The sequence below is a fragment of the Nannobrachium achirus genome (assembly GCF_963921795.1).
Source record: "Nannobrachium achirus genome assembly, chromosome: 13".
NCBI classification, from domain to species: Eukaryota; Metazoa; Chordata; class Actinopteri; order Myctophiformes; family Myctophidae; genus Nannobrachium; species Nannobrachium achirus.
In genome coordinates, this window is record NC_137833.1 from 6,718,657 (window position 1) to 6,742,374 (window position 23,718).

The 23,718-nt window shown below is 43.2% G+C and overlaps 1 protein-coding gene across 1 annotated transcript in view; it reads left to right on the plus strand.

Annotated features, from left to right (window-relative positions):
• Positions 1–23,718, plus strand: part of thbs2a (thrombospondin 2a) — a gene marked incomplete at both ends in the record, with an annotated part of 100,690 nt that overhangs the window by 73,348 nt on the left and 3,624 nt on the right. Inside the window, 8 exons of the mRNA XM_080740096.1 lie at positions 2,957–3,130; positions 4,698–4,825; positions 5,830–5,982; positions 12,306–12,524; positions 13,345–13,452; positions 14,416–14,575; positions 15,804–15,922; positions 16,992–17,226. Of these exons, the coding sequence (XP_080596222.1) occupies positions 2,957–3,130; positions 4,698–4,825; positions 5,830–5,982; positions 12,306–12,524; positions 13,345–13,452; positions 14,416–14,575; positions 15,804–15,922; positions 16,992–17,226 (1,296 nt within the window). The remainder of the gene's footprint in view (positions 1–2,956; positions 3,131–4,697; positions 4,826–5,829; positions 5,983–12,305; positions 12,525–13,344; positions 13,453–14,415; positions 14,576–15,803; positions 15,923–16,991; positions 17,227–23,718) is intronic.

Consider the following 23,718-nt stretch of genomic DNA (forward strand, 5'->3'; position numbering starts at 1 on the left):
ACATTCTTTATATTCTGAATGAATTAATGATTTTATCTGGAGGGCCGAATTGTAGCTTGACCAATCCTCAAAGTATCCAATCATCAGACCGGGACGGACACTACACACATACGTACGTACGGACGGACGGACGGACGGACGGACAAATATCAAATATCTAAATACTGAACCGAGCAATTTAAAAGCTGTCTGCTGCGTTCACAAAATGCCTGAGTAGACGATAAAATGACCCAAATGAAATTTCCCACTAAAGTTTTTAAACTGTTTCTCATCTTGCCGGGGACCCCCTGGAACGCCTCAAGGACCCCCGTGGGGGGACCACTCACTCACTGATCTCTGGGAACAGTGAACACGATAGCAAATATCTGCCTTCAACAACCACATCACATGACTATCCCGTCTGTCCCAGGTCCAAATCATCTTAGCCCATTTAGGCCTAGAATTATTGAATGTTTTAACCAGTGAAAAAATAGCAGATATACAAGCTCACAGCGCGGCACCGAGTGCCGCGCTGCGAGCTTGTAGATCTGCTATTTTTGAAAAAGTCGTGAAAATGTGTGCAAATCTTTGAATATATGTATTTTCAAAGCGAACGTTTGTAACTCAAATTTTGCTTCTGGGTGGGTCCCTGGAACTAGATATTTTGAGATGGGGGTCCGTGGCCAAATACATTTAATTTTGGGAGGTGCTTCACATGAAAAGGTTTGAGAACCACTGACATAGTAGTCTCTCAAGAACAGACTAACTGAGCTCCATTTAAAGGGCCAGTTCACCTCTGGGGCAACCAGATCTTATTTTATTGTTGTTTGGGACACGGCCAACACAATCCTGAGTTATTTTGTGTGTTCAATCTGTGTTTTGAGATATTTTAGTATTTCAGCATGAATGATGATGCATTTTGCATCATATGATGCAGCATGATGACTCATATGATGCAAAATGCATTATCATTCATGCTGAAATCATGCTGAGATCTACAAGCTTGTATATCTGCTATTTTTCAATAGTTAAAGCATAAAATAATGATACACAATAATGTGTACCCGTTCTAAATAGGTTAGCATGTGTCTCCACCGCAGTAGCAACAGTTCTGTTCCAGGTCGTTTGCTCTCGATCTGGCTGCCGTGGACGGGATCAGATTGTTCTGGAGGGATGGACGATACGTCCTCCCTCTGGGCAAATCACTGCTTGGTGGGAACAGCTTTTTATCCCTGCAAGACCCGAATTAATTTCTTCTGGCCCAAAAAAATAAAATAAAAAATCAGATGGTGTTGTAGAAGTCCTAATCACAGGAAAATGTAATGTTAAAAAATGTATAATGTTTTTGTAAGGTTTTATAGCCATAAATCATAAATCATGCTCTAATTTGCATTTTGGGGATATTTTTCACAATATGCACGTGTTCTACACATTTTAATGATCACGAAAAAATATATTACAGGCATTTTACTTATGTTTTAGTGAGGAATTGCTTCAGTTAAAAAGTGAAATGTTGTTCGTCCAGACGCTGGAATTTCAACTTCTCTGGGAGGTGTGAATGTCATTCTCTGTGGGGGGTATTTATATGCAAATATCGTGGCCAATGGCATTGTAATACTAAACAATAGGATTTAATGGTGATGTTAATGTGAAAAAAGAACAGGAAAACTAATTATAACATTTTTTAAAAAATGATTTAAAAAATGTTGCCAAAAAGCAACGCTGGGCCTTGCAGGGTTATCCTTGCTTCTGGTCAGACTGTAACTTGAGGACCATATTGGACCATATTTTGTAGTAATATGTGCCTTCTAAATCAGTAGTTCTCACACTTTTACGATCTTTCAAAAATAGCAGTTCTACAAGCTCAAGTGACACGCTGTGAGCTTGTAGAATGACACAGACGGTTTCCTGGTTTTAAATAATTTCCTTTGTAGATTGTCAAAAATGTATTAAAAATCGAACCTCTGTTCGAAGTGGAGCTGTGTGTGTGTGTGTGTGTGTGTGTGTGTGTGTGTGTGTGTGTGTGTGTGTGTGTGTGTGTGTGTGTGTGTGTGTGTGTGTGTGCAACAGCGCCCCTCCCTTAACATGTGTGGTCAGAAAAGGTTACTGCAGGCTACAGACACGGAGACACGGAGACAGACAGACAGACCCACACACACGGCCACGTATAGGGAGCTTGTGTTCCACACAGCTCCAAAAATCACACCTGTGCATGGTGTGGTATGGTGGCTTATGTTCTTAAGAAAATATCCCCATCTCTGCTATTTTGTTTTTTTACAAAATGGTCCCTGACCATGCATTTTAGACCTATTTCTTTGGGCCTTGGGCATTTTTGCGTTTTATGGGTTTTCATCACAACGCAACATGTGGTGAAGTATCGTAGTGTTGGTAATTGCAACAACCACCGATCTAGTGAAAGATTTTAATGGGACCGCCAAATATTGAAAACTTTCCGCAATTCTGCCATAATATATTCTTTAACCCATTCAGGCCGGGAACACATTTTTTTTTTTTTTTTAGATTTGTTTTTGTGCTTTTTGCCTTTATTGGATAGGACAGTAGACTGACAGGAAATGGGGGAGAGACAGCGAGTGACATGCGGCAAAGGTCGCTCAGATCGGGATTCGAACCGGCGACGCCGACAGGCATTGATGCCGAAATGGCAATGCTTATATGGTATGCGCCTGGTCCACTAGGCCACCAGGCGCCCCCGGGAACACATTTTAGTGTATGGGAGGGGCTTACAGTACATGTACAGTATGTAGCAACATATTTGTTTTTGTAGGCTAATTTCTGATTTAGGCCTAACTTAGGTTAGGCCTAAGACACTCATCCGAGTTTTTGTCAGTCCAAACAAGGGAATCACATGACGTTGACCCCCCAATTCTCCCCATTCGCTCATACTAGGACATGACGTGTGTGTAATCAGAAGAATAAGTAGATGAAACTCTCTAATAACTACTTATTCCCGGTGCAGTTGACGGCGGCTGGGGACCGTGGTCTCCGTGGGCGATCTGCTCGGCCACGTGCGGAGGCGGGGTGAAGAGCCGGACACGCGTGTGCAACAGCCCTGAGCCCCAGCACGGAGGGAAGAGGTGTGTGGGGGAGGCCGGCGACAGCGACACCTGCAACAAGAACCAGTGTCCTATCGGTGAGTCCATCACAGTGCACCCAGCATGCACTAGGGCATTCACCAAATATTCGAATGTTCGAATATCCGAATATCAAAGTCACTATTCGACGTTGTTCACCGAAGTCGAATATTCGCTTTTTTTTATTATTATTTTTTTCTCTTTAAAAAAATATATAGTTTATAAAGCTTGGCGAGATAGGAAGTCATAAGAATGAGTTGTCAATGCCCCTGGTGGATGAATTCTTTTAATGCTTTATAGCAGGGGTTCTCAAACCTTTTTAGGCCGTGACCCCAAAAATAAACATATTTGAACTGGGGCCCCCCACCCTGACAAGCACTTGGAACTGTAGGTATTACATTTAATGTGACTCGGTTCCGCAGATAAATATTGTTGCGAGGCGTTGTGAGCATGTCTGCTATTTTCACAATGCTCGCCTCTTGCTTACTTAATATTTGATAGTTTGGCCAGTCTTGTCGAATATTCGACTATTCGAATACTTTGAGGTTGAATAATTCGAATACTAAAAATGACTATTCGCGAATGCCCTAGCCTGCACGCACGCACGCACATACACACACACATACATACACACGCACATACATACACACGTACACATAAACACACACCCACTAGTGATGGGACGAACGCAGCACGCACACACGCACACACGCACACACACAACACACACACACACACACACACACACACACACACACACACACACACACACACACACACACACACACACACACACACACACACCACCACAACCAATTTCCTTCTGACATTGTCGTGCTTAATGTCATGATCTCAGCATTCTGTACCAATTCTAATTGAAGTTAAATATTAGTTCTGAAGCCGTGCCAGAGTCTGGGTGTGCTGTGGAGCTCATTCCCTGGGAATTAATCCTTGAGCAAACAAGCTAAGATGAGATGTGTGTGTGTGTGTGTGTGTGTGTGTGTGTGTGTGTGTGTGTGTGTGTGTGTGTGTGTGTGTGTGTGTGTGTGTGTGTGTGTGTGTGTGTGTGTGTGTGTGTGTGTGAGTGCATTTGTGCATGCGTGAGTGCGTGCGTGGCAGCCGATCTACAAGCATACAACGCCTCGCACCGCGAGGCGTTGTGTGCTTGTAAATCTGTTGTTTTCACTACTGTTGTGCGACAGCCTTGTATGATGAAGCAGGGCTTTACTTTGCGAAGAAACTTACAAATTTGAAACTTGGAGATACAAGGTTTCTTCCCGACAGTGACGATATTTACACCCCCGTATTTTGTTGGTGTGCCCATGGATTCTTGGGACATGAAAAGTGTGCCCATGCAGAAAAAAGGTTGAGAAACACTGGTGCAGTGCTAAGTTAGCCTGATTTCAGACTCTACGCTGGAGCTTGAGTCTGAAGTTGCCCCTATTAGCCCTATTCACAACCCGACCACTCAGCATCCCCCGATAGAAAGAGACGCGTCATATGACACCTCCAGACCAAGAGAAGCAGTCCACTCAGAGAGTGGGCGGGTCTATTGGCTGGAGCCAGGCAAGTGCTAAGTGGGGTCAGGGGCCTCCTACTGATGGCTGTGGTGTATCTGTCTCCCAGACGGCTGTCTGTCCAACCCCTGCTTCGGTGGCGTGGATTGCAACAGCGCCCCCGATGGCTCCTGGGAGTGTGGACCGTGTCCTGCCGGCTTCCGTGGAAACGGCACCCACTGTGAAGATATCAACGAGGTACCAACATTAATTAAAAATGTATCATTTAATATAAAACAAAAATAAAGAATGGACCCTTTCCATTCTCTGAGTTACAAATGAATACTTTTGTTTACCTTTTCACTGACAAAAAAACTAAATAAAAACTGAATAAAAACTAAGCTATGACTAAAACTAAATAAATATTTGCGGTCAAAATCAACACAGCTGCTATTATTTCTCATTTATATATTATTATGCGCAGGCACGTGCACACATAGTCATCAAAGGGGGGCTTGAGCCCCTGCCCTTTTATCCGTTTGTAAAAAGTGCCCCCTCCAGACCATGAATGCAGTTTTTACTATGGTGAAATAAATTGATTATGCTTAGTTCAGTGTGGTGTCGGCTATTTTCAATATTTTCACCAAAAGGACCTTTTAGAAATGTCAGCCCCTGCCTCTCTAACACAGGGTTCCCACGGTCATGAAATTCCTGGAAATATTTTGAAATAAGAAATTAAAATATTTTTCCAGTACTGGAAAAGTTTTGGAATTCATCAAGGGTCCTGGAAGGTCCTGGAAAAATAGCTATGCATTGTCTTTGGTTATTGATTTTGTTAATACCTCTGAAATGACAAATTAAACATGGGCCAATTTGTCAAATATTAGAGGCAGGAATTGTGAAAATAGCCGATCTACATGCTCACAACGCCTCGCAACGATCAGCTATTTTCACAATAGAACTGTGTTATACAAAATTCCTCAACTCTTAGTGCTCGTCATGGTGCCCAGGTCCCCAGTTAAAATATGATTATTTCGGGGGTCACTGCCTGAAAAGGTCGAGAACCACTGGCATACACTACCTGTCTTTGGGCATTGCACATAGGAGTAAGCGACTCGTTATTGAGCTGAATTATTGTTACATAGTCCTGGAAATTGGGTTAAATATTCTGGAAAAGTTTGGAAATGTTTTGGAAATGAATTGGTAAAAATGTGTGGGAACCCTGCTAACATTCTCTGTGCTCCTCTTCCCTCTCTCTCCAGTGTGACATGGTGTCCGACGTCTGCTACAAAGTGAACGGCTTCCAGCGCTGCGTGAACACGGACCCCGGCTTTCACTGCCTGCCCTGTCCCAAGCGCTACAAGGGAACCCAGCCGTTTGGCATGGGCGTAGAGGAAGCCAAGAAGAACAAACAGGTGAGCATCTCGGGACCGTACCTATGTTCCCCAGGTTCTATGTTCCCCAGGTTCTATGTTCCCCATTTACCCCCCCAAAAAAGGTTCTATGTTCCCCGCTTACCCCAAAAAGGTCCTATGTTCCCCAGGTTCTATGTTCCCCACTTACCCCCTCAAAAAAGGTTCTATGTTCCCCGCTAAACTTTAAAAAGGTTCTATGTTCCACACTCATCCAAAAATGCAGGAAACATTCATTTCTAATTATTAATAACAACTCAAAACAGCCAATAATGGGGAAAGATTATGAATACTAGTGGGACTAGGGACATCTGGACACCATACTTTTGTTAGGACTGGGCATCTGGTGGGCTAGGCACTTAGGGGTGGAGACACCTGGGCAACTGGGCACCTAAATTAGGATTATTGCCCACATGTTCTTAGTGCCCAGATGTCCCACCATTTCCTGCATTTGAGTTGGGAACATATACCTTTTTCTTTTTTGGTGGGGAAGATACAGGAGATCCTTTTTTTGGTTGATAGGGGAACATAGAACCTTTTAGTGGGGAGGGTGGGTGGGGAACATAGAACCTGGGGAACATAGAACCTTTTTGGGGGAGAAGTGGGGAATATAGAACCTGGGGAACATAGAACCTGGGGAACATAGAACCTGGGGAACATAGAACCAGGGGAACATAGGATGGACCCCAGCATCTCTCACTTTACTGTGGCGTCATACACCAGATAATGTCCATCCATGGTTTTGTTTTGTGGGGGGCCGTTTTTAGCCGAAGGAATGTTTTTCGTGCAAAACACATGCTTGCAATGGATTCAGAATCGTGGAAAAAACCCTAGTTGGAACTCTCACGGTCAAGGTCAAGGTTGTACTTTATTGTTACGTCTTTTGTACAGGTATACATAAGAGTAAAACTTGTTTTGTTTGGCATCCTTCAGACAATGCAGTGGCATATCTAAAAATGGCAAACCACATCTAAAATAATGATAATAATATTCTAATATTTATATATATATATATATATATATATATATATATATATATATATATATATATATAATAAGACGTAGAAAGTTGAGAGAAGAAAGAGTGCAAAAGAGCAACGAGAAAAGAAAAGAGCATCCTCAAAAGTACATGTGCATAAAGTTTGGCATATTCTATACGCCAACAGCACGTTTTTCCAGTAGTTGCTAATGTACTGTACTTAACTTTTTGTGAACATCTTCACAGTATGTTCAGTGTGCAACAGGTTAGTATATTCAACTTCACATTCTACCACTTTTTCGAGTCACGTGTTCAAATACTGGATTCTGATTGGCTAAATTCCGGAGGTTATGAGAGAACTACTGCCGCAAAGTTGTGTGAGGACTTGTCCGAGATCAATGAGCCTCAGTGTACATCCGGGGACTTCAGGAGGTAGTCGGAACACCTTTCCCCCAACCAACAAATGACCGTGGCAACGGTCCTATGTTCACTAACGTGCATGCTATAGTCGCCGATTTATTTGGATCCAATGCAATCCGCCAACTTTAAAGCCCCTTTTCTCTGAACCTATGCCTTTCTGGAAGCGAACAGCCTCTATTTACGGCCGGAACGGTACTTCTAACTGACGTTAGCTTAGCTGTAAGCTAGACGCATGGATTAGTATGGAGTTGGCGCCATCTGTTGGTGAGTAGAAGATGTTGTTGGTGGAACTATCTGCTGTCTCGCGGAAGTTTTATAGGCAATAATGATTGTAACTTAAGATCCTTGCAAGTTACAACTATGTGTTTTCTTTCATGTATAAGGGAAAAAGTGGTAGAAAAGCTATTTACCACTCGGGGTCGGACATTATGCTCTGATAATGTCCTGTGTTAGGGTGTTATCGGACTCGGCTTCGCCTCGTCCGATAACACCCTAACACAGGACATTATCAGAGCATAATGTCCTCTCACTCGGGGTAAATTGCTTACGTATACATTTATGTGGAGTAGGTGCAATTTCATCTCATATGCTTTTAGCATTTCTTTCCTCCTGTATATTAAGTTAATGGGACAACAACTTTAGCAGCTGATAACACCAATTTAGCTGTGACTCAGGAAGAGTTATCATACCAAAATATAATCTACAGATATAGAGCTTCTCAAAAATACTAAGTGACCTTTGCCACCTTTGGTATAGCGAGCGACATCTCGTCTGGCCCATGGACTATTATGGTCAACGCTGTGGTAGGCTTACTGATAATACCAGTAGCTTCTGAAACTTGTTAATGAAATCTATAGGATGGATTAGCATGGAATACAGCACATGGAACCATACACCATGTGCCGCGGGCTCCAGGGACCGTATGACTTGGCAGTCCACGCTAGGAGGAATTCCTGCGTGTCACATCATAATTCATAACGTAGAAGCTGCAGCCCAGGTGATTTACTGGCCTCATTATTGGTGTGTGTGTGCGCGCGTGTGCGTGCACGTCCGTCCGTGCGTGCGTGTACGTGTGTGTGTGCACCACATTGCTACACAGCAGGTCCCGGGACCACCATATTTGAGAGGTGACAGAGTATATTCAGATTCTTCCACCCCTGTCTGCCACGGTGCCACCGTCCTTGCATACCACCCCTCGAGGACCCCTCTGCCACTCGTTGGCCTTCCTTCCACAGCTGGCTGGCTTTGATGGGACCCCCCCCCCCCCCCCCCCCACACACACACACACACACACACGCCCCACCACCCCCACTCCTACTAAAGATTGTCTCATAGTTGGCAAACGGTGGGCTTCATTTCACAGTGTGGATTAACCCGTTCACTCCGGTGAACGCATCTGTGTGACAGATTTGAACCACCTCAACCATTATTGTATGCCAGGGGTCTTCAACGTTTTCAGGCCCCAAGGACCCCTTAGCTGAGAGACAGATGAAGCAGGGACCCCCCCCCCCCCCCCTCTACATTGTAGTTGTATAAAACTGTGTTGCAGATTTTCATCGATTTCATGGGTAGATTCATAGACTTACATCAGTCGATGTTGGATTCATGTTAATGTGTTTTTTTCAGACATTTAATGAGTTAAATTGTCGATACTTTGTAAACTTGACCTAGGCTAGCTCTTTTATACTTCCACACCTGACCTATTTGCCGAAAATAGATTGTAGATCTGCTATTTTAGGGCAAAGTTCTCCTCAGAATAGGGATGTGAGGGTTCAAGTTGTTAATCTAAAAGAAGAAGAATTATTCTATCCCACAAAGATTTGGCGGCCCCCCCTTTAGTAACTCTGAGGACCCCCTGGGGGTCCCGGAGCCCCTGTTGAAGACCCCTCTTTTATGCTTTAACTACAGAGTGCCGCGCTGCGAGCTTGTAGATCTGCTATTTTTGAAAAAGTCGTGGAAATGTGTGCAAATCTTTGAATATATGTATTTTCAAAGCGAACGTTTGTAACTCAAATTTTGCTTCTGGGGGGTCCCTGGAACTAAATATTTTGAGATGGGGGTCCGTGGCCAAATACATATCATTTTGGGGGTCCTTCACATGAGAACAACTGACATAGTAGTCTCTCAAGAACAGACTAACTGAGCTCCAGTTGAAGTGAAAAGGACCTTTTCTTTGACGACGGCTGGCCAGATTGCTGACATAGAAACATAGGGTTTTTCAAAAAATCTTAGAAGGATTCAAAAGACACTAATAGAATCGGGTCAAAATTCAAATTTTCACGATTTTTCAAAAATAGCAGATCTACAAGCTCACAGCGCTGTGAGCTTGTATATCTGCTATTTTTCAATAGTTAAAGCATAAAATAATGATACACAATAATGTGTACCCGTTCTGAATGAATTAAAGGCCTCCTCATTCCTGCCATGCACAGTGCACACAGCGCTCAATGAGCACATGTTGTGGCATCATTTCATCATCCACGCTAAAGAGCCTCGTTCAAGTCTTAATGAGTGTCAGCTGGGAGGATCTAACGTTAAAACAATCCCAGCACGGGAGGGAGGGTCGCAGCCGTGCCACGTTCCATCCCAGGTTTACACCAAACCAACGCGGCCAACAAGGTCTTCGTGGATTAGAGTTCTGTCAGTCGCCAACGACTGGTTTCAGTCATTTCGGGGCGGCAGTGGCTCAGGGGTAGAGAAACCGTCATTAGAACACGAAGGGTTCCCGAAGGGTTCCTGAAGGGTTCCCTGTTCGATCCTGGGCTCCACCCAGAGTTAGTGTCGAAGTGAGCAAGACTCTGAACCCCTAGTTGCTCCCGGTGAGCAGGTTGGTGCCTTGCATGGTTTCCTCCGCCATCGGTGTGTGAATGTGTGTGTGAATGGGTGAATGTAATGAATGTTTGTGTGAACGGGGGAATGTAATGCACAATCTCTGTAAAGCGCCTTGGATAAAGGTGCTATATAAATGCACCTTTACCATTCAGATTACGTTAGAAGCTGGCGTGTCTCTACGCGTCTGCTTGTAGATGTTTTCGTTCATTGTTTTAAGATTAGAGCAAGTGGTCAAACTAGCAATTATGTTCAGAAGAATCTTCCTTAAAATCTTAATCGTGTCAGATACGTATTTAACATAAAAGGAATCTGTGATTTCTCTTTCTCTTGTGGATCAGCTACAGTAGGGTGACCATACGTCCTCTTTTGCCCGGACATGTCCTCTTTTAGAGGGCTGTCCGGGCTGTCCGGGGGGTTTTTATAAATTCCTTCAAATGTCCGGGGTTTCGCGCATATGACAGTTAAAGCATGGGCATTTACAATGCACGTTCAATGGTTCGTTTGGAAACACACTGTGACAGGCGGATTTCCACCCCAAACCCCGGAACCTGTATTATTCATACTACTCTCTGCCTGCGCTGCGATCGCTCCCTCAGCCTGTCTCATTCAGATCAGAGGCAGAGCAGAGCTCTGCAGCAGCTCGCGCTGCTGTTTCACTGATGAAATGCGCGAAAAGTGCCAGTGACCAACAATGAGAAGCAGAGCGTTCTGTCAGCAAAGCTGGTAGCCTACTTCTGTGTGTGTCCATTTACAAATAAAGGTTCTGCTTCAAGCCCATATCAACAATGTAAAGTAGCCTACAAGACAGTCTGTGCGAGGTGAGAGCTCTTCTGCAAACTAAATTTACAGAATCTTTTGTACAACCTTGTAAAGCAGAAGATACGGCGGTTTGAATAATGGACTACCTCTCTTTTATTTAGTTACAAAGCTGAACGTTCATACAGGAGTCAAAAGGCATAGTCTACTTTAAATCAGTGGATCTCTAGCCTATAGATCTGTAAAGGGTCCAATTGGTATCCCCTCGAAAATAAATACATAACTAATAATAGGCTATTAGGAGTAGCCTATACGTAATAGAAATATTATTATTTTTTGGGGGGGGGGTATATATATATATATATATATATATATATATATATGCCGGGTAGAGTGTCCTCTTTTTGCGTTTTCAGAATATGGTCACCCTAAGCTACAGTAGGGCCTACTAGATCGTATTACAGTGTCACACAAAGTATCAAAAGTAGCAGATTTACAGGCTCAAAACGCAGCTCAAAACGTGCCGCTTCGCACCGCATTTGTTATCGAGTTTGTAGCGGACCCTTATTTCGAGCTCCATCCTTAATTTTGAGCTTATCATAAGTTGTCAATCTGCTACTTTTGCTATTGTTGAATTTGAAATCCTTAATTATTTATGAGGCTCCACCCGACAGAGACTAAATAAGCCATTTAGGCATAGAATTATTGAATGCTTTAACTATTGAAAAATAGCAGATATACAAGCTCACAGCGCGGCACCGAGTGCCGTGCTGTGAGCTTGTAGATCTGCTGAAAAAGTCATGAAAATGTGTACAAATCTAAAGGGGGGCCTGGAACTAAATACTTTGAGATGGGGGTCCGTGGCCAAATACACATAATTTTGGGGGTCCTTCACATGAACAAGTTTGAGAACCACTGACATTGTTAGTCTGTTCTTGAGTAGTCTCTCAAGAACAGTTAAGTGAAAAGGATCTTTTCTTTGTCGATGGCGAGCCAAATTGCTGACATAGAAACAAAAAAGAAAACGACAAAAAGACACTAATAGAATCGGGTCAAAATTCAAATGTTCACGATTTATCAAAAATAGCAGATCTACAAGCTCGCAGTGCGGCACTCGGTGCCGCGCTGTGAGCTTGTATATCTGCTATTTTTCAATAGCAATAGTTAAAGCATAAAATAATGATACACAATAATGTATACCCGTTCTGTATTAAACTCATCCTGACTTGACCCTCTCTCTCTCTCTCTCTCTCCTCTCCAGGTGTGTGAGCCAGAGAACCCGTGCAAGGACAAGACCCACAGACTTGACCCTCTCTCTCTCTCTCTCTCTCCTCTCCAGGTGTGTGAGCCAGAGAACCCGTGCAAGGACAAGACCCACAGCTGCCATAAGTACGCAGAGTGCATCTACCTGAACCACTTCATGGACCCCATGTACAAGTGTGAGTGCAGGACGGGGTACGCCGGGGACGGCTTCATCTGCGGGGAGGACTCCGACCTGGACGGCTGGCCCAACCGCGACCTGGTGTGCGACGCCAACGCCACCTATCACTGCAAGAAGGTATTACACACACATAGCGTTGTGGAGCGGAGGCCCTCGGGGCTCTGTGACTGGAGTCTTTTATTTTATTTCGCTCGCTTTTATTTTCGCGTGGTTTTTTGGTGCCACAAAAGAAAAAAATACAAAAATATTTATATCAATTATTTTAAGCCTAGAATCACGCCTTGTATAAGCTTGAGCTTGTGAGTTTGCAGATCGGCTAAATGGCTAATAGATTAAATCTTTTTGATTGATGAAATACTTTATTAGTCAGAAATGTAAACCGCACGTGGTACAGTGAGACATTAAAGCTAAAAGGATAACAAAAAAGTCCTAGGGATTTGTTTCCATTTGCGGTCCTATGTACGTAGATTTGGTGTAGAGGGTAAAAGTATGGGCCCAAGTATACAGACTTAAGATTCAGCCTGGGAAAAGGAGTTGGAGAGGCCCTCGTTGCCAGATTTTTCTTTGCCTTGCGGACGCGCTGCGAGGCCCCAAATACTAACCGATAAATACTAAGTGTAATATGATTGGGTGGAACTCCTGAGATAGGGCCACTAGGAGTAGTCAAGGAAGCTAGGGAGTAGTGGGCCGGTATTCAGACAAGCCAGTGGGGTCAATGTGATGGCTCTGTAAGAGAGATCTCTCTCTGTAGCGCTGCTGCTACTCAAAGATTGGCCTTTTTTTTTTAAATGGCCGGCCTGGACTGGCCGGGAATGGACCGGCCGTTTGGGAGTTGTCCCGCTTTTCCCAATGGCCAGCAAGTCCCTGGGTATAGGTTCTAGTGAAGATATCCACAGTGGAAGAGGTGTTTGTTTACATTGAGTTTCTCTTGTTTCAGGACAACTGCCCCAACCTCCCCAACTCCGGACAGGAGGACTTTGACAAGGACGGCCAAGGAGACGCTTGTGACAAAGACGACGACAACGACGGAATCGTCGACGAGAGGGTATGGGAATGTTTTTCAAAAAGATCCATTCAGATTTTTCAGTAAAAAAAAATCATAAAGTTTAAATGTATAGAGGGTATCTGCACATTTCTAAAGTGACAATTTAAGAACTTTTTAATACCACCTTAGATCTAAAATCTCAAATTAAAATAAAAAATGAGCCAAACTGTCAAATAAATTGTGAAAATAGAACCTTATTATACAAAAATGTATTGCCTCAACTCTTAGTGCTTGTCAGGGTGTGTGTGTGGGGGGGGGGGGGGTCCCCAATTCAAATATGATTCTTTTGGGGGTCGCGGCCTGAACAGGTTGAGAACCACTCCACTGCTTTACGCCACTGTTTCACAACGAACAAAGACAACTGTCCTCTCCTGTACAACAGTGTTGTTTTTGACAGCAAATTTTGATTTAGTTTTAGTCATAGTCTTTTGAATAAAAATGTCATTTAGTTTTAGTCATAATTTAGTCACCTGAAAAGTATTAGTTTTAGTCTAATTTTAGTCGACTAAATATCATACGTTTTTAGGCGACTAAATCTACAGTTGATCTAGTCGACTAAAATGTATTTCGGCAGGCCTTGATGGCATCGTAATGACTGGTTTTACACTTGTTTGTGTGCTGAAAATAGCAGATCTACAAGCTCACAACGCGTCGCTCTGCGACGCGTTGTGAGCTTGTAGATCGGCTATTTTCAGCTCGCAACACCTGAGAGCAACCAAACATAATGGCTTTCTTCTCCAGTAGTCCCTCCCTAACGTTTTAGTCTAGTTTTTATTTTGTTGACGAAATTGACAATATATTTAGTCTTAGTTTTAGTCACCACAGCTTAGTTTTTGTTTAGTTTTTATTCAGTTTTCGTCAGTGAAAAAAACACAGTCGACAAAAATTTTCGTCATAGTTTTAGTCGACGAAATAAACACTGCTGTACTACCCTAACCTGTCCCTCTGTCTCTCCCCCTCCAGGACAACTGTCCCCTCCTGTACAACCCGCGGCAGTTTGACTTTGACAAGGACGAGGTTGGCGACCGCTGTGACAACTGTCCCTACGAGCACAACCCCGCCCAGATCGACACCGACAACAACGGGGAGGGAGACGCCTGCGCCGTGGACATCGACGGAGACGGTGAGAAAAAGTCATCTGTGGTGGCACGGTGACACAGTCGGTAGTGCTATCGCCTCACAGCTAGAAGGTCCTGGGTTCGATTCTCTCCTCCGCGTCATCAGCGCCCACACCCTAGTTGGGGTTGGCAAAAGGGCATTTCTGTGTGGAGTTTGCATGTTCTCCCTGTGTCTCCTAGGGTAGATACCCTCACAAAAACATGCAGTAATCCTGGTCTCTATACTGTCTCCCCCTGGCCAGCCAGGGTGCCTGATGGAGGGGAAAGGAACTGGTTGGGATAATGTGTTTCTTCCACACGCTACTTCCAACCGGGAAAACTCCCCCTGTCAGGTGAAAAGAAACGGCTTGCCCACTCCTCATGCACTGAAGTAAGCATGAGCTCAGTTCAGGGCTCTCCCCAGGCGTGGCAGAGGGAGAGCAGAGCCCAGGATTACAGCTTAGGCAATTGGCACTGGGTGAAAAATTGTGAAAAATTCTAGTTCAGTTATTCTCAGCCTTTTTACAAATTGACCCAAATGGACCTGAAAGGACCATTTGGACCCATAAGGTTCAGAAAATAGCTGATTTACAAAATGTGCATTGTGATGCATTGTGAGCTTGTAGATCGGCTATTTCACCACTCAATAGAATATAGATCAGGCTTGAGGGTGGTAACTCGGCGTTCTCTACCTATAATGGTAAATGGTGCATTTACTGTATATAGCGTTTGTTATCCAAAGCGCTTTACATAGGTTGTACATTACATTCATACACCGATGGCAGAGGAAACCATGCAAGGCACCAACCTGCTCACCGGGAGCAACTAGGGGTTCAGAGTCTTGCTCAAGGACTCTAACTCTGGGGAAGCCCGGGATCGAACTGGGAACGGTTCCCATCTGGCTGGCCACTCTACCCCTGTGCCACTGCCTCCCACAACTATAACTACCCAGCTGACAAAATCTCAAGTCATTGCAGAGATTCTGCAGACCGAGTTGTTGCCATAAAACACAATAAAAGCCAGTGTTCTTGTGGTCGTTCGTGCCTTTTTAGTTCCGTTAGCGCCAGATGTCTCAGAACTGGCTGCTGCTGCTGCTGCACGCGTGTCGAATGTGCGAACCACTCTCAAACCAGAGGCCACAGAGACTTCAAATCTGATTACGATTAAACATTTCTTACATTTTAAGAGAAAGGCATGAGAATGTGGATCACACACAAGCACATGTCAGAGGCTGTGGCTCGTTGTGCTTTGCAGAAATCCTGAACGAGAGCGACAACTGCCCGTACGTGTACAACCACGACCAGAAGGACACCGACATGGACGGAGTGGGAGACCAATGTGACAACTGTCCCCTGCTCCACAACCCTGACCAGGTACTGTTTGCTGGGTTGGCTTTTTGTGTTATCCTTTTTAGTACCCTTTGTATACATTGGCCCTTTGTATACATTTGTGTACAGTGGCACAAATCTGTGCCACTGTACCTTTTGCTAATAAAGTATTCAATCAATCAAACATTTTGAAAGTGGTTGAGCAAGGTGTAAACATGTCCTCACAGGTAGGTGTGGGCGACCCTTAAAGTTTGAGAACTACTGATTTAGACCAAAATGCAGGTTTAAATGAATTCTGCAATGAATCTCTGTATTAACAATTCAACAGGACTTTTTATAAGGCTCCCTCATTGTATCACGATATATATGATATCTCTGAGAAGGCATATCGTGGAGATATACGGCAACGCTCTGTAGAGAAAACGGCGAGGTCCCGGGATATTGCCGTTGCGTTTTGCCTTTATATCAAGCGTTCATATGACGCCGAAATGATATAATGTCCATGTCACGAGTGAACGGCAGAAACGCAAGAAACAACAACGCTTGTTAGGCTTTTTCTCTCCTACAAATAGATATTGAATACCTTCCTCAATGTTGTGGTTCGGTGGCCGAGCGGTTAAGTGTGTTTTTGGTTCGCGTCCCCGCTTGCCCAACGCAGACGTCTTTTTTTTTTTTTTTTTTGCGATAGTTATAATCGCCTCCGTCATGGATAATAATAATAACTTTATGGCCGCAAAAAAAAAAAATGTTCGTGGTGGTGAAAAGAAGTGACACAAGCGGGACGCGAACCTGGGACCCGTGGATCGAAAACACCATGCGTTAACCACTCAGCCACGAAACCACGAAACCACAACAGTGAAGAGGGTATTCAGTGTATATTTGTAGGAGATAAAAAGCCTCACATGCGTTGTTGCTCTTTGCGGTTCTGCCGTTCACTCGGTGACGCGAGGGGAGTGAGGAGTCAGCTTTTCCACCCAAATCTGCGGATCCAGATCGTTCCGTTTTTAACCATTGTCGTCTGAACGGAAGGCCTATCTGACTTTTTCTTTTGCGTTATTCTCGTTGCCAAAACGCAGTGTGAACGGCGGCTAAAGGTGTAAACATGTCCCCTCAGGCTGACACAGACAACGACCTGGTGGGAGACCAGTGCGACAACAACCAGGACATCGACGAGGACGGCCACCAGAACAACCTGGACAACTGTCCCTACGTGGCCAACGCCAACCAGGCCGACCACGACCAGGACGGCAAGGGCGACGCCTGCGACTACGACGACGACAACGACGGCATCCCCGACGACAAGGACAACTGCCGGCTGACGCCCAACCCTGACCAGATCGACTTGGACGGTGAGCGCTCGATTAAAATGTTGTACAGCCACAATATAATTCCACTGTTACCCTGGATGGGGATCTGTGGCTTGCACTCACACACTTGCACAATTCGAATATTCGAATATCAAAGTCACTATTCGACGTTGTTCACCGAAGTCGAATATTCGCTTATTTTTATTTTATTTTATTGTTTTCTCTTTAAAAAATATATACCGTAGTTTATAAAGCTTGGCTAGATAAGAATGAGTTGTCAATCAATGCCCCTGGTGGATGAATTTGTTAATGCTCTATACCAGGGATTCTCAAACCTTTTTAGGCCGTTACCCCCAAAATAAACATATTTGAACTGGGGACCCTCACCCTGACAAGCACTTGGAATTGTAGGTATTACATTTAATGTGACTCGTTTCCGCAGATAAATATTGTGAAAATAGCAGATCTACATGCTCACAACGCCTCTCAACGCGAGGCGTTGTGAGCACGTAGATCGGCTATTTTCACAATGTTCGCCTCTTGCTTACTTAATATTTGACAGTTTGGCCTGTCTTGTCGAATATTTGACTATTCGAATACTTTGAGGTTGAATAATTTGAATACTAAAAATCACTATTGGTGAATGCCCTAACGCACACCGCTTCCACATCGCTCCCTTTTCGCTTGTCCTCCTTGTTATTCCACATGCGCCGCGCGGCCAGATGTCTCTTTACAAGTAGCACAGCCACATTAAGCGTGAAATACGGCCAATGTGGAACCAGTTAAGGCAACGGGGGTCAACGTTGATGATGTCATCGCGCATGACTTCACTGCCGAGCCGAGGAAGGCATCGCACCAAGTTGTGACGTTTTTATTTCCACTGGTGATTAATCCACACAGCACTTAAACCACTGGTGATTAATCCACACAGCACTTAAACTACTTGAACCACCAACATCCCAATCCATATTCCGAGGTGAGAGCGTTAGCCAAAAAATTTACGATCTACATGCTCACAAACGTGTCGCAGAGCGATGTTCTTTTGAGCTATAGATTAATCTATTTCTACAGCACTTAAACCACTTGAACCCCGGCAAATGCTTTAAATATTCTGGTGGGAACATTATTTTGTCAAAATCTACAAAGTAACTGGTAACTAAAGTTTCCAAATATTGGAGTAAAGCGGACAATATTTGCCTTTCTGAGATGTAGCGGAGTAGAAGTAAAAGTACAGACAATTGGAAATACTCCAGTAAAGTAAAAAAGTAAATACCTCAAAAGTGTACTCAAGTACAGTACTTGAGTAAATGTACTTTCCAGCACTGGCAGTGGGTTTTATTGGGAACTGGGCGTCCTCTTCAGTCTGAGTCTAATAGACTTCAGACCTCCTTCAGACTCTTACGAGTGTCAGTGGAAGTTGTCACAGCAGGAATGGATGGCTGACGGTGCTTATTAAGACTTGGCAAACAGTGTTAACCCATTTAGGCCTAGAATTATTGAATGCTTTAACTATGGAAAACTAGCAGATATACAAGCTCGCAGCGCGGCACTCGGTAGCTAGATCTGATATATATATATTTTTTTCAATATATATTTTTCAAAGCAAACTTTTGTTGCTCAAATCTTCAGCTTCTGGGCGGTCCCCGGAACAACATATTTTGAGATGGGGGTCCGCGGCCAAATAAATGCAATTTTGGGGGTCCTTGACATGAAAAAGTTTGAGGACCACTGATTTAGAGGAAGGATTTAGAAGTCGGGTCAAAGATCGGTCAAGATTTTTCAAAAATAGCTGATCTACAAGCTCGCAGCGCGGCACTCGGTGCCGCGCTGTGAGCTTGTATATCTACTATTTTTCAATGGTTAAAGCATAAAATAATGGTTAAAGTGGTTAAAATCTAACGCGAGTCGGGCGCTTTCCCGGTATTTGAGTATTAAATGAAGTGGGTTTCCTGTGAGGCGCTGTTTTTTTTTGTTTTGTTTCTCCATTCACCGTTGTTCGTCTCTGTAAGCTCGCCGGAGCCTCGAGCCCCTACCCTGAAACGTCAACAAACAGTTATTACATACGTATGAGTACAACGTAAACTCCTGTGTGTTTTTAATGTAACTCTGAGTGTGTACAAATTGAACCACATGGATGGACAGATCCATTTGGTTCAATAGAGGGTATGCGCGTGACATCATCATCGATACTGGGAAGTTATGCAGAAACGCTATACTGAGTGGCAAAAAAAACGACTTTCTGGACTTGACAGCCCATACATCCAAACAGAAATGTCCTATCTGATTGCATTAACCGACGTTAAACTCACTTTGCCACTCGATTTGCAATTCACTTTATGCATACCAGAGTTAAATTTGGGTTTTTATTCAGTATCATGGTCAGTAACATTTCAGTATCATAGTCAATATAATGTTAATTTCCATATCATTTCAGTATCGTGGTCAGAGTATCGTGTCAGTATCATGGTCAGTATCATGGTCAGTATCATGGTCAGTATTGTGTCAGTATAATGTCAGTATCATGTCAGTATAATGGGTCAGTATCATGGGTCAGTATCATGGTCAGTTAGTCCCCCCAGGAATCCGCGATTCTGCGATCACGGAATTCATCGCGGAACTCGCAACCACCCGCGGATTTCTCTGCCATTCGCGGACTTTTCTGACGGCCGCGGAATAACAGTCGCGAGTGGCAGCAGAGCGGCGGGAGTAGTTATTACTACTATTATAAAACGATTTGTACATGTTTGGCCAGTGGCCACCTCATACAGAGCCTGGGGGAATAGCTTAGCTTCCCTCCTGCTAGCACTGATGCTGGATGGTCCCACTGTCTCCACATTCCTGACAGAAACTGTGTCCTGACCTGAACTATATAGTTCCTCTCCATGCCTGGCAATAACAATGCTAATGCAGAAGAGAATAAATAAATATTACACCCATACTAGGTAGTAGGTAGGCTATCCTCTAAAATGTGGTTACTCTGGTCATTTTAGGTTGTTTTTTAATGTCCACGGAATCAAGAAATGTTCTCCGCAGAATTCCGCAGAATCAGGATTGTTCTCCGCGGAATCAAGACTTTTTTTCCGCGGATTCCTGGGGGGACTAGTCAGTATCATGTCAGTATCATGGTCAGTATCATGTCAGTATCATGGTCAGTATCATGTCAGTATCATGTCAGTATCATGTCCAGTATCATGGTCAGTATCATGGTCAGTATCATGGTCAGTATCATGGTCAGGACCATGTCAGTATCATGGCCAGTATCATGTCAGTATCATGTCCAGTATCATGGTCAGTATTATGTCCAGTATCATGGTCAGTATTATGTCAGTATCATGGTCATTATCATGGTCAGTATCATGGTCAGTATCATGTCAGTATCATGCCAGTATCATGTCAGTATCATGACAGTATCATGGTCAGTATCATGTCAGTATCATGACAGTATCATGGTCAGTATCATGTCAGTATCATGTCAGTATCATGTCAGTATCATGTCAGTATCATGTCAGTATCATGGTCAGGACCATGTCAGTATCATGTCAGTATCATGTCAGTATCATGGTCAGTATCATGTCAGTATCATGGTCAGTATCATGTCAGTATCATGTCAGTATCATGGTCAGTATCATGGTCAGTATCATGGTCAATATCATGGTCAGTGTCATGTCAGTATCATGGTCAGTATCATGTCAGTATCATGTCAGTATCATGTCCAGTATCATGGTCAGTATCATGGTCAGTATCATGGTCAGTGTCATGATCAGTATCATGTCAGTATCATGTCAGTATCATGTCCAGTATCATGGTCAGTACCATGGTCAATATCATGTCAGTATCATGGTCAATATCATGGTCAATATCATGTCAGTATCATGGTCAGTATCATGGTCAATATCATGTCAGTATCATGTCAGTATCATGGTCAGTAGCATGTCAGTATCATGGTCAGTATCATGGTCAGTATCATGTCAGTATCATGGTCAGTATCATGGTCAGTATCATGGTCAATATCATGTCAGTATCATGGTCAGTATCATGTCAGTATCATGGTCAGTATCATGTCAGTATCATGGTCAGTATCATGGTCAGTATCATGTCACTATCATGTCAGTATCATGGTCAGTATCATGTCAGTATCATGTCAGTATCATGTCAGTATCATGGTCAGTATCATGGTCAGTATCATGTCAGTATCATGGTCAGTATCATGTCAGTATCATGTCAGTATCATGGTCAGTATCATGGTCAGTATCATGGTCAGTATCATGTCAGTATCATGGTCAGTATCATGGTCAGTATCATGTCAGTATCATGTCAGTATCATGTCAGTATCATGTCAGTATCATGTCAGTATCATGTCAGTATCATGTCAGTATCGTGGTCAGTATCATGTCAGTATCATGGTCAGTATCATGTCAGTATCATGGTCAGTATCATGTCAGTATCATGGTCAGTATCATGTCAGTATCATGTCAGTATCATGTCAGTATCATGGTCAGTATCATGGTCAGTATCATGTCAGTATCATGGTCAGTATCATGTCAGTATCATGTCAGTATCATGGTCAGTATCATGGTCAGTATCATGTCAGTATCATGGTCAGTATCATGGTCAGTATCATGGTCAGTATCATGTCAGTATCATGGTCAGTATCATGGTCAGTATCATGTCAGTATCATGGTCAGTATCATGGTCAGTATCATGGTCAATATCATGGTCAGTGTCATGTCAGTATCATGTCAGTATCATGGTCAATATCATGGTCAGTATCATGTCAGTATCATGGTCAGTATCATGTCAGTATCATGGTCAGTATCATGTCAGTATCATGGTCAGTATCATGGTCAGTATCATGTCAGTATCATGGTCAGTATCATGGTCAGTATCATGGTCAATATCATGGTCAGTATCATGTCAGTATCATGGTCAGTATCATGTCAGTATCATGGTCAGTATCATGTCAGTATCATGGTCAGTATCATGGTCAGTATCATGTCAGTATCATGTCAGTATCATGGTCAGTATCATGGTCAATATCATGGTCAGTGTCATGTCAGTATCATGTCAGTATCATGTCAGTATCATGTCAGTATCATGTCAGTATCATGTCAGTATCATGTCAGTATCATGGTCAGTATCATGTCAGTATCATGGTCAGTATCATGGTCAGTATCATGTCAGTATCATGTCAGTATCATGGTCAGTATCATGGTCAATATCATGGTCAGTGTCATGTCAGTATCATGTCAGTATCATGTCAGTATCATGTCAGTATCATGTCAGTATCATGTCAGTATCATGGTCAGTATCATGTCAGTATCATGTCAGTATCATGGTCAGTATCATGTCAGTATCATGGTCAGTATCATGTCAGTATCATGTCAGTATCATGTCAGTATCATGGTCAGTATCATGTCAGTATCATGTCAGTATCATGTCAGTATCATGTCAGTATCATGGTCAGTATCATGTCAGTATCATGTCAGTATCATGTCAGTATCATGTCAGTATCATGTCAGTATCATCTCAGTATCATGTCAGTATCATGTCAGTATCATGTCAGTATCATGTCAGTATCATGGTCAGTATCATGGTCAGTATCATGTCAGTATCATGTCAGTATCATGTCAGTATCATGGTCAGTATCATGTCAGTATCATGTCAGTATCATGTCAGTATCATGTCAGTATCATGTCAGTATCATGGTCAGTATCATGTCAGTATCATGGTCAGTATCATGTCAGTATCATGTCAGTATCATGGTCAGTATCATGGTCAGTATCATGGTCAGTGTCATGTCAGTATCATGGTCAGTATCATGGTCAGTATCATGTCAGTATCATGTCAGTATCATGTCAGTATCATGGTCAGTATCATGGTCAGTATCATGTCAGTATCATGGTCAGTATCATGTCAGTATCATGGTCAGTATCATGGTCAGTATCATGTCAGTATCATGGTCAGTATCATGTCAGTATCATGTCAGTATCATGTCAGTATCATGGTCAGTATCATGGTCAGTATCATGTCAGTATCATGTCAGTATCATGTCAGTATCATGGTCAGTATCATGGTCAGTATCATGTCAGTATCATGTCAGTATCATGGTCAGTATCATGGTCAGTATCATGTCAGTATCATGTCAGTATCATGGTCAGTATCATGGTCAGTATCATGTCAGTATCATGTCAGTATCATGGTCAGTATCATGTCAGTATCATGTCAGTATCATGTCAGTATCATGGTCAGTATCATGGTCAGTATCATGGTCAGTATCATGTCAGTATCATGGTCAGTATCATGGTCAGTATCATGTCAGTATCATGTCAGTATCATGGTCAGTATCATGGTCAGTATCATGTCAGTATCATGTCAGTATCATGGTCAGTATCATGTCAGTATCATGGTCAGTATCATGTCAGTATCATGTCAGTATCATGGTCAGTATCATGTCAGTATCATGTCAGTATCATGTCAGTATCATGTCAGTATCATGTCAGTATCATGTCAGTATCATGGTCAGTATCATGGTCA